Here is a 12500-nt window from a genome sequence, read left to right on the forward strand (position 1 = left end):
TGTGTGTGTGTGTGTGTGTGTGTGCTCATCACAACATCACAGACATGTCAACAGTAGGGAGCCTGTTCTGATAATTAAGGCTGCTAATTAGACAGAATCCCACAGTTCATGTATTATGTTCTCTCTCTCTCTCTCTCTCTCTCTCTCTCTCTCTCTCTCTCTCTCTCTCTCTCTCTCTCTCTCTCTCTCTCTCTCTCTCTCAAACACACACACAGGCCTACTGCTAATTAAGAGGAATAATTAGGCAGACACCCACACATACACACACTCATATAACACACACACACACACACACACACACACACACACACACACACACACACACACACACACACACACACACACACACACACAATCTCCGTCTCTGGTAATTAGGGGCATTAATTACAAGTGTAGTTGTCCCTGTGAGGGTTCTGTTTCACTCAGACAGGCACACATCAGGGGTACTTTACTGTATCACTTCCCACACACACACACACACACACACACGCACACACACACACACACACACACACACACACACACACACACAGTGCACAATACTGTAAACAAGTTATGCCTAATTAGTCCTATACTGATTGGTGGTCGTGGGTTAACCTTTCTGTCACCATGGGAGCAGAAGACAAGAAATCACCAAATGTTTAACTCAACAAAGATCCTCCCCCTCAGTCCTGCTGGGTCAATACCCTACCCTTTATCCAGACATGAAACTGAAAGTTAACCTTGAAGGGCCTAAAGCACCTTTAAAAACCCCTAAGTAACATAATAAAAAAATCCCCAGCAAAATCTGTCAATTTAACCTAGAGATTTATTTTTTTGCATTGGATGCGTCTCAATCCATCGCATCCGCCGCTGTTGCATTTCCGCATCTGCAGTGAATGTGTTTGTCAGACCATGCAACGCAGTCTCACAATCAATTCGTGCATATATGCACATAATGCATTTCAGCAAATTTCGTGCGTTTTTGTGCGTTTTGGTATGGCTTAATTCGTGAGAAAAGACACAAATTTTATGTGCTTCTTAATTCGTGCGAAAAGACACAAATTTAACCAGTAGGCTAAAATGTAACCAGTAGGCTACACACAAGCCTTTGCAAAAACCATATGGACGCGATAGTTTATATTTAATTTTTGTTCTTCTTAAAGGCTAATTCAACGTTATGAATATTGTAATGAAACAGGCAGGGAGCAGGTCTCGAACCCTCGACCTTCTAGCCCGAGGTCTGGCGCGCTATCAGAGTCGATTTCCGCGCTTATAAACCCAGGGTCGTTACACTATACAGAAATGTTGTCTTTGTTTAACCATGTTTTTAAATGTGGCGTTGTATGCCTATATGTACTGACATATACAACGTGTGTCACGGGACTCATCTGAAAGTAACCGCTACCGGTTTAAAATAATTGATGTAAGTTTGAAGGTAGTTTTGTGCCTGCCCAAAAAGTGGTTAAATATGTGTAAAAAATATTAAATAAAATATTTCCTGAGCTACTTATATCTCCTAGAAATAGAACAAACACTGTGTTATTCAATGCGTTTCTATGGCCCTTAGTAGTAAAGGCCAAATTCAATATTTTATCAAAACCTTTTCTTATAGATTTCATCCATGCTAGCAATGTTAGCCTCAAACTGCACTAAATATCTCCAGCTAAAGAGCTAGCTAGTGTTAACATTCAACATTATTTCTACCCTGCCAAGATGCTAACACCATTAGCCTCATAACCTGCTAGCATAGTGTTACGACGCTAGCCTTAGTAACCACCATTGACACCATTGTAGCAACTTCTAACAAATGAAAAAGTGATTACTTAACATCCCACATGCCCAAAGAGATGACATTGAGCTAATGGGGATCCAAATAGGGGATAAAGAATTCACTTTCTTCCCCTCTGGATGAGTCAACGAGTCACTGAGTGTATGACTGTTTTCCTCTCTGACTGAGTCAGTGAGTGTATGACTGTTTTCCCCTCTGGCTGAGTCACTGAGTATATGACTGTTTTCCCCTCTGGCTGAGTCACTGAGTATATGACTGTTTTTCTCTCTGACTGAGTCACTGAGTGTACGACTGTTTTCCTCTCTGACTAAGTTACTGAAGGAATCACTGAGTGTACGACTGTTTTCCTCTCTGACTAAGTTACTGAGTGTATGACTGTTTTCCCCTCTGACTAAGTTACTGAAGGAATCACTGAGTGTACGACTGTTTTCCTCTCTGACTGAGTCACTGAGTGTATGACTGTTTTCCTCTCTGACTGAGTCACTGAGTGTATGACTGTTTTCCTCTCTGACTAAGTTACTGAAGGAATCACTGAGTGTACGACTATTTTCCTCTCTGACTGAGTTACTGAGTGTACGACTGTTTTCCTCTCTGACTAAATTACTGAAGGAATCACTGAGTGTACAACTGTTTTCTCCTCTGGCTGAGTCACTGAGTGTATGACTGTTTTCCCCTCTGGCTAAGTTACTGAAGGAGTCACTGAGTGTACAACTGTTTTCCCCTCTGGCTGAGTCACTGAGTGTATGACTGTTTTCCTCTCTGGCTAAGTTACTGAAGGAGTCACTGAGTGTACAACTGTTTTCCCCTCTGGCTGAGTCACTGAGTGTATGACTATTTTCCCTCTGACTGAGTCACTGAGTGTACAACTGTTTTCCCCTCTGGCTGAGTCACTGAGTGTATGACTGTATTCACCTTTTGGATGAGTCACTGTGTATATGACTGTTTTCCCCTCTGGCTGAGTCCCTGAGTATATGACTGTTTTCCCCTCTGGCTGAGTCACTGAGTATATGACTGTTTTCCCCTCTGGCTGAGTCACTGAGTATATGACTGTTTTCCCCTCTGGCTGAGTCACTGAGTGTATGACTGTTTTCCCCTCTGGCTAAGTTACTGAAGGAGTCACTGAGTGTACAACTGTTTTCCCCTCTGGCTGAGTCACTGAGTGTATGACTATTTTCCCTCTGACTGAGTCCCTGAGTGTATGACTGTTTTCCCTCTGACTGAGTCCCTGAGTGTATGACAGTTTTCCCCTCTGGCTGAGTCACTGAGTATATGACTGTTTTTCTTTCTGGCTGAGTCACTGAGTGTATGACTGTTTTCCTCTCTGGCTGAGTCAGTGGGGGGTATGACTGTATTCCCGTCTTCGATGAGTCACTGAGTGTATGACTGTTTTCCCTTCTTACTGAGTGTATGACTGTTTTTCCCTCTGACTGAGTCACTGAGTGTATGACTGTTTTTCCCTCTGACTGAGTCACTGAGAGTATGACTGTTTTCCCCTCTGGCTGAGTTACTGAGTGTATGCCTGTCTTCCCCTCTGGCTGAGTCAGTGAGTGTATGACTGTTCACCCCCCTGACTTAGTCACTAAGTGTTTGACTGTTTTCCTCTCTGGATGTGTCACTGAGTCACTGAGTGTATGACAGTTTTCCCTCTGACTGAGTCACTGAGTGTATGACTGTTTTTCCCTCTGACTGAGTCACTGAGTGTATGACTGTTTTCCCCTCTGGCTGAGTCACTGAGTGTATGACTGTTTTCCCCTCTGGCTGAGTCACTGAGTGTATGACTGTTTTTCCCTCTGACTGAGTCACTGAGTGTATGACTGTTTTTCCCTCTGTCGGAGTCACTGAGTCACTGATTGTATGACAGCACACATAGACAAACCTACGAAACACACAACAATTTAGCATCTACAGAGGTCACATTGATGAAATCTGTAGCCAGATGTAGAATTCTCTTGCTTAGTGCACAATATGGGTAGTGTGTTTTTTTACGTTTTGTTTCCGTGGTTACTGAATAAGGAGGAGGGGACTAATGATGGCAGGGTATAAGAAACATGTTTAACTCTGTCTATTCACCATACTCCCCCCCCCCCCCCCCCCCCCCCCCACAATAGTTGACGGTTGTACGGACTGGTCAATAGAATATAATCACATCCTAATTGTCTCTCTCTCTCACTGTCTCTCTCTTTCCCTCCATAGTTGACGGCTGTACGGACTGGTCGGTGGACTACCTGAAGTACCGCGTGTTGAAGGGGGAGCCGGTGAGGCTGAAGTGTGCCCTGTTCTACGGCTACATCAGGGCCAACTACAGCCAGGCTCAGAGCGTAGGCCTCAGCCTCATGTGGTACCGCAGCTCTGGCCTGGGCCACGGAGACTTTGAGGAGCCCATCTCCTTCAACGGCGTGCGCATGAGCAAGGAGGAGGACGCCATCTGGTTCAGACCGGCCGACCTGCAGGACGTGGGCCTCTACTCCTGTGTGCTACGGTGAGACAGGAGGGACATAGTCTACTCTAGTCTACTCCTGTGTGCTACCGTAAGACCTAAGAGACAGTAGGGATACTAGAGATACAGTAAGACATTAGAGACAGTAGTGATACTATAGATACAGTAAGACATTAGAGACCGTAGTGATACTAGAGATACAGTAAGACATTAGAGACAGTAGTGATACTATAGATACAGTAAGAGAGAGACAGTAGTTATACTAGAGATACAGTAAGACATTAGAGACAGTTGGAATACTAGAGATACAGTAAGACATTAGAGACAGTAGTTATACTAGAGATACAGTAAGACATTAGAGACAGTAGTGATACTATGTATACAGTAAGACATTAGAGACAGTTGGAATACTAGAGATACAGTAAGACAGAGACTGTAGTGATATTATAGATACAGTAAGACATTGGAGACAGTTGTGATACTAGAGATACAGTAAGACGTTAGAGACAGTAGTGATACTATATATACAGTAAGACGTTAGAGACAGTTGTGATACTATATATACAGTAAGACATTAGAGACAGTAGTGATACTATATATACAGTAAGACGTTAGAGACAGTAGTGATACTAGAGATACAGTAAGACATTAGAGGCAGTAGTTATACTAAAGATACAGTAAGACATTACAGACAGTAGTGATACTATAAATACTGTAAGACATTAGAGACAGTAGTGATACTATATATACAGTAAGACATTAGAGGCAGTAGTTATACTAAAGATACTGTAAGACATTAGAGACAGTAGTGATACTATATATACAGTAAGACATTAGAGACTGTAGTGATACTAGAGATACAGTAAGACAGAGACAGTGGTGATACTATATATACAGTAAGACATTAGAGAAAGTGGTGATACTGTATATACAGTTAGACATTAGAGACAGTAGTGATATTATAGATACAGTAAGACATTAGAGACAGTATTTATACTAGAGATACAGTAGGACATTAGAGGCAGTAGTTATACTATATATACAGTAAGACATTAGAGACTGTAGTGATACTAGAGATACAGTAAGACATTAGAGACAGTAGTGATATTATAGATACAGAAAGACATTAGAGACAGTATTTATACTAGAGATACAGTAGGACATTAGAGGCAGTAGTTATACTACAAAAACAGTAAGACATTAGAGACAGTAGTGATACTAGCGATACAGTAAGACATTAGAGACAGTAGTGATACCATTGATACAGTAAGACAGAGACAGTAGTGATACTATATATACAGTAAGACATTAGAGACAGTAGTGATACTATATATACAGTAAGACATTAGAGACAGCAGTGATACTATATATACAGTAAGACATTAGAGACAGTAGTGATACTAGAGATACAGTAAGACGTTAGAGACGGTAGTGATATTATAGATACAGTAAGACAGAGACAGTAGTTATACTAGAGATACAGTAGGACATTAGAGGCAGTAGTTATACTATATATACAGTAAGACATTAGAGACTGTAGTGATACTAGAGATACAGTAAGACAGAGACAGTAGTGATACTATATATACAGTAAGACATTAGAGACAGTAGTGATACTATATATACAGTAAGACATTAGAGACAGTAGTGATACTAGAGATACAGTAAGACAGAGACAGTAGTTATACTAGAGATACAGTAAGACATTAGAGACAGTAGTGATATTATAGATACAGAAAGACATTAGAGACAGTATTTATACTAGAGATACAGTAGGACCTTAGAGGCAGTAGTTATACTATATATACAGTAAGACATTAGAGACTGTAGTGATACTAGAGATACAGTAAGACAGAGACAGTAGTGATACTATATATACAGTAAGACATTAGAGACAGTAGTGATATTATAGATACAGTAAGACATTAGAGACAGTAGTTATACTAGAGATATATTAAGACAATAGAGACAGTAGTGATACTATAGATACAGTAAGACAGAGACAGTAGTTATACTAGAGATACAGTAAGACATTAGAGACCGTAGTGATACTAGAGATACAGTAAGACATTAGAGGCAGTAGTTATACTAAAGATACAGTAAGAGATTAGAGACAGTAGTGATACTATATATATAGTAAGACATTAGTGACAGTAGTTATACTAGAGATACAGTGAGACCTTAGAGACAGTAGTGATACTATAGATACAGTAAGACCTTAGAGACAGTAGTGATACTATAGATACAGCAAGACATTAGATACAGTAGTGACACTTAAGGTACAGTAAGACATTATAGACAGTAGTGATACTATATATACTTTAAGACATTAGAGGCAGTAGTTATTCTAGAGATACTTTAAGACATTAGAGACAGTAGTGATACTATAGATACAATATATACAGTAAGACATTAGAGACAGTGGTGATACTAGAGATACAGTAAGAAATTAGAGACAGTAGAAATACTAGAGATACAGTAAGACAGAGACAGTAGTGATACTATGTATACTGTAAGACATAAGAGACAGTAGTGATACTTTATATACAGTAAGACATTAGAGACAGTAGTGATGCTAGAGATACAGTTAGACAATGGAGAAAGTAGTGATGCTAGAGATACAGTAGGACATTAGAGACAGTAGTGATACTATATATATAGTAAGACATTAAAGACAGTAGTTATACTAGACATACAGTAAGACAATAGAGACAGTAGTGATGCTATATACACAGTAAGACATTAGAGACAGTAGTGATACTAGAGATACAGTAAGACAGTAGGGATACCAGAGATACAGTGAGACATTAGAGACAGTAGTGATACTACGGATAAAGTAGGACATATGAGACAGTAGTGATACCATAGATACAGTAAGACATTAGAGGCAGTATTTATACTTGAGATACAGTAAGACAAAGACAGTAGTGATGCTATAGATAGAGTAAGATGTTAGAGACAGTAGTGATACTATATATACAGTAAGACATTAGAGACAGTTTTGATACTAGAGATACAGTAAAACAGAGACAGTAGTGATACTAGAGATACAGTAAAACAGAGACAGTAGTGATACTAGAGATACAGTAAAACAGAGACAGTAGTGATACTAGAGATACAGTAAAACAGAGACAGTAGTGATACTAGAGATACAGTAAGACAGAGACAGTAGTGATACTAGAGATACAGTAAGACAGAGACAGTAGTGATACTAGAGATACAGTAAGACAGAGACAGTAGTTATACTAGAGATACAGTAAGACAGAGACGGTAGTGATATTATAGATACAGTAAGACATTAGAGACAGTAGTGATACTAGAGATACAGTAAGACAGAGACAGTAGTGATACTAGAGATACAGTAAGACAGAGACAGTAGTGAAACTAGAGATACAGTAAGACAGAGACAGTAGTGATACTAGAGATACAGTAAGACAGAGACAGTAGTGATACTAGAGATACAGTAAGACAGGAGTTGGTAGGAACACTGTGTAAGAGAGGAAACAGAATGATTTACTCTTGCATTCAACATGCTCTCTTCCACTCTCTACCTTCAACTGAAGGTACTCCCTCTGTGATATTGATGGCTGAGTCTCTTTTTCACACTTTCACTCCCTCTCACTCACTATCTCTTCCCCCCTCCATTCTCTGGCAAAGTCAGAATCTAAATGGTTGTGCTTTTGTTGTTCTGTCTAGAGCGTCTGAAGTGGATGTTACTCATATGCCTGGAGGCATCATAGTACTCTCTCCCTCCCTCTCTCCATCACTCTGCTCTCAATTACTCCTCTCTCCTTCACTCTTTCCCTCTCTTAGACTAAAAACATAATTTCTAAGGCCAGAACACTGACAGTGTTCTCTACAGTACTGTGTGTGTAGGTGTATGACGCTAGACAAGCAGATAACCTGCATTATGAAATTCAAAGCATGTTCTCCAGTGTTTTAAAGTGTTAAACAGCCTCAGGCTGTAGTGCATGGGAGGATTCAAGAGTTATCCAGTACCCTAATCAGAGAAGCACTTTGGAGATTTGCAGCTGAGCTGAAATCAATTATATTTTTGTTTGAGGGTAAGCTTCGCAAATTTTATCACACATGACCCAAACACTCCATCCAAACAGCTGTGCTAGGAAAAGAGAAAGAGTGAGAGAGGGAGAGAGAGAAAGAGGGTGTGAGAAAATAGGGAAAGTGAGAGAGCGAGAGAATGAGCGAGAGAGACATGTACAAAATATTAGGAACACCTACTCTTTCCATGACATAGACTGACCAGGTGAATCCAGGTGAAAGTTAATGTATGATTCCTTATGTCACTTGTGCGTCTGTCCCCAACCAAGGAGGGCCTACAGCAGCACCTAGATCTTCTGCACAGATTCTGTCAGACCTTGGCCCTCACAGTAAATCTCAGTAAGACAAAAACAATGGTGTTCCAAAAAAGGCCCAGGCGCCAGGACCACAAATACAAATTCCATCTAGATACCATTGCAATCAATCAATCAATCAATCAATCAATCAATCAATCAATCAATCAATCAATCAATTAATCAATCAATCAAATATATTTAAGAAGCCCTTCTTACATTAGCTGATGTCACAAAGTGCTGTACAGAAACCCAGCCTAAAACCCCACAGCAAGCAATGCAGGTGTAGAAGCACGGTGGCTAGGAAAAACTCCCTAGAAAGGCCAGAACCTAGGAAGAAACCTCGAGAGGAACTAGGCTGTGAGGGGTGGCCAGTCATCTGGCTGTGCCGGGTGGAGAATATAACAATACGTACCTTGGCCTTAACATCAGCGCCACAGGTAACTTCCACAAAGCTGTAAACAATCTGAGACACAAGGCAAGAAGGGCCTTCTAAGCCATCAAAATGAACATCAAATTCAATACACCAAATTGAGACTGCATGCAGAATTCTGCAAAAATATCCTCTGTGTACAACGTAAAACACCAAATAATGCATGCAGAGCAGAATTAGGCCGATACCCACTAATTATTAAAATCCTGAAAAGAGCCGTTAAATTCTACAACCACCTAAAACAAAGCGATTCCCAAACTTTCCATAACAAAACCTTCACCTACAGAGAGATGAACCTGGAGAAGAGTCCCCTAAGCAAGCTGGTCCTGGGGCTCTGTTTACAAACACAAACAGACCCCACAGAGCCCCAGGACATCATGAGAAATCATGAGAAAACAAAGACATAATTACTTGACACATTGGAAAGAATTAACACAAAAACTGAGCAAACTAGAATGCTATTTGGCCCTAAACAAAGAGTACACAGTGGCAGAATACCTGACCACTGTGACTGATCCAAACTTAAGGAAAGCTTTGACTTTGTACAGACTCAGTGAGCATAGCCATGATAGTTCTCAAGAGATGACAGGCTATGTGCACACTGCCCACAAAATGAGGTGGAAACTGAGCTGCACTTCCTAGCCTGCCAAATGTATGACCATATTAGAGACACAAATTTCCCTCAGATTACACAGACCCACTAAGAATTAAAAAATATATACAATTTTGATAAATTCCCATATCTACTGGGTGAAATACCAGTGTGCCATCAAAGCAGCAAGAGTTGTGACCTGTTGCCACAAGAAAAGGTCAACCAGTGAAGAACAAACACCATTGTAAATACATATATGTTTATTTATTTTCCCTTTTGTACTTTAACTATTTGCACATCATTTCAACACTGTACTGTGCATTCAGAAAGTATTCAGAGCCCTTGACTTCTTTCACATTTTGTTACGTTACAGCCTTATTCTAAAATGGATGAAATTGTTTTTTTCACTCATCAATCCACACACAATACCCCATAATGACAAAGCTAAATTATTATAATTTTTTTTACATTTTTGCAAATGTATAAATAATACGTAACTGAAATATAACGTTAACATATGTATTCAGACCCTTTACTTAGTACTTTGTTGAAGCACCTTTGGCAGGGAGTCTTCTTGATTATGATGCTACAAGCTTGGCACACCTGTATTTGGGGAGTTTCTACCATTCTTCTCTGCAGATCCTATCAAGCTGTCAGGTTGGATGGGGAGCGTTGCTGCACCGCTATTTTCAGGTCTCTCTAAAGATGTTTGATCAGGTTCAAGTCCAGGCTCTGGCTGGGCCACTCAAGGACATTTAGAAACTTGTCCTGAAGCCACTCCTACGTTGTGTTGGCTGTGTGCTTAGGGTCGTTGTCCTGTTGGAAGGTGAACATTTGCGAGGTCCTGAGTGCTATGGAGCAGGTTTTCATCAAGGTTCTCTCTGTACTTTGCTTCATCTTTGCCTCGATCTTGACTAGTCTCCCAGTCCCTGCTGCTGAAAAACATCCCTACATTATGATGTTGCCACCACCACCATGCTTCACTGTAGGGATGGTGCCAGGTTTCCTCTAGACGTGACACTTAGTATTCAGGCCAAAGAGTTCAATCTTGGTTTCATCAGACCAGAGAATCTTGTTTCTCATGGTCTGAGTCTTTCGGTGCCTTTTGGCAAACTCCAAGCGGGCTGTCATGACTTTTACTGAGGACTGACTTCCGCCTAGCCACTCTACCACAAAGGCCTGATTGGTGGAGTGCTGCAGAGATGGTTGTCCTTCTGGAAGGTTCTCCCATCTCCACAGAGGAACGCTAGAGCTCTGTCAGAGTGACCATCGGATTCTTGGTCATCTCCCTTATCAAGGTCCTTCTCCCCGATTGCTAAGTTTAGTCTGGCGGCCAGCTCTAAGAAGGGTCTTGATGGTTCCAAACTTCTTCTTTTTAATAATGATGAAGGCCACTGTGTTCTTGTGGACCTTTAATGCTGCAGAAAAGTGTTGTTTCCCTTCCCCAGATCTGTACCTCGACACAATCCTGTCTCGGAGCTCTACGGGCAATTCCTTCAACCTCATGTCTTGGTTTTTGCTCTGACATGCACTGTCAACAGTGGGACCTTATACAGACAGGTGTGTGCCTTTCCAAATGGTGTCCAATTAATGGAATTTACCACAGATGGACTCCAATCAAGCTGTAGAAACATCTCAAGGATGACCAATGGAAACAGGATGCAACTGAGCTCAATTGCGAGTCTATAGCAAAGGGTCTGAATTGTTATGCAAATAAGGTATTTATGTTTGCTTTGTCATTATACGGTATTGTGTGTAGATTGCTGAGGATTTTGTGTTCATTTAATGCATTTTAGAATAAGGCTGTAATGTAACAAAGTGTGGAAAAAGTCAAGGGGTCTGAATACTTTCCAAAGACACTGTATATACGCAAATGTCTTTAGTCTTTATTAAACTTTTGTGAGTTCAATATTTACTGTAAATGTTTTTATTGTTTATTTAACTTGTGTTTACTATCCATTTCACTTGCTTTGGTAATGTAAACATATGTTTCCCATGCCAATAAAGCCCTTTGAAGTGAATTGAGAGAGATTCCTCCATTCCACTGCTACTCATGTAGTCAATATCCCCACATTAATGGTTGTTTTTTTTGTCTCCAGGTTTTGCTCAGTGATTGATGATCATATTTATCAAGGCACAAGGCGAGACCCAGATACAGACACAGGAGGCAAATGGTTGGCGTCTTAGATGTTTATTGATCCAAAAAGGAGTAGGCAAGAGAATGGTCGTAGACAGGCAAAAGGTCAAAACCAGTTCAGAGTCCAGGAGGTACAGAGTGGCAGGCAGGCTCAAGGTCAAGGCAGGCAGAATGGTCAGGCAGGTGGGTACAGAGTCCAGAAACAGGCAAGGGTCAAAACCGGGAGGACTAGCAAAAAGAGAATAGAACAGGCAGGAGCACGGGAAAAACAAGCTGGTTGACTTGGACATACAAGACGAACTGGCACAGAGAGACAGGAAACACAGAGACAAATACACTGGGTAAACCAAGTAACACATGGAGGGGGTGGAGACAATCACAAGGACAAGTGAAACAGATCAGGGTGTGACAATATTGTATAATAAAAGCCTGCTCAGAATTTCAATTATCACTTAAAGTTTGACTGTTAGCGTAGGAGATTATAATGGGGATAGAATCATCTCTGGAGCGTATATAGTCCTACTATATTATTGTGCATTGGAGTTATGCTGCTATATTGAGTTGGCTATATCTAAACATAGATCAATCCTTCAGTGGAGAAAGTACAGCTTTGCATTAAAACCTTCCAGATGTTATTCCCTGGAAGGAGATATGGACGTGCACAGGATCATTGAAGCTTTTAGTGTGTGTGTATGTTTGCGTGTGCGAGTGTGTGCGGGTGTGTTTGTGTGTTAGCCCCGTTGTCCTTAACCATCTGAAACTTAACTTTTCCCATCAG

The 12500-nt window shown here is 40.7% G+C and overlaps 1 protein-coding gene across 4 annotated transcripts in view; it reads left to right on the plus strand.

Moving 5' to 3' along the window:
• LOC115161238 (interleukin-1 receptor accessory protein-like 1-B) overlaps positions 1 to 12500 on the plus strand; it is a 351323-nt gene that overhangs the window by 90222 nt on the left and 248601 nt on the right. For all 4 annotated transcript variants that reach the window (XM_029712042.1, XM_029712044.1, XM_029712043.1 and 1 more), the window contains exon 2: positions 3965 to 4250. In XM_029712042.1, the coding sequence (XP_029567902.1) occupies positions 3965 to 4250 (286 nt within the window). The remainder of the gene's footprint in view (positions 1 to 3964; positions 4251 to 12500) is intronic.

Source organism: Salmo trutta, chromosome 24 (genome assembly GCF_901001165.1).
Source record: "Salmo trutta chromosome 24, fSalTru1.1, whole genome shotgun sequence".
Classification (NCBI taxonomy): domain Eukaryota; kingdom Metazoa; phylum Chordata; class Actinopteri; order Salmoniformes; family Salmonidae; genus Salmo; species Salmo trutta.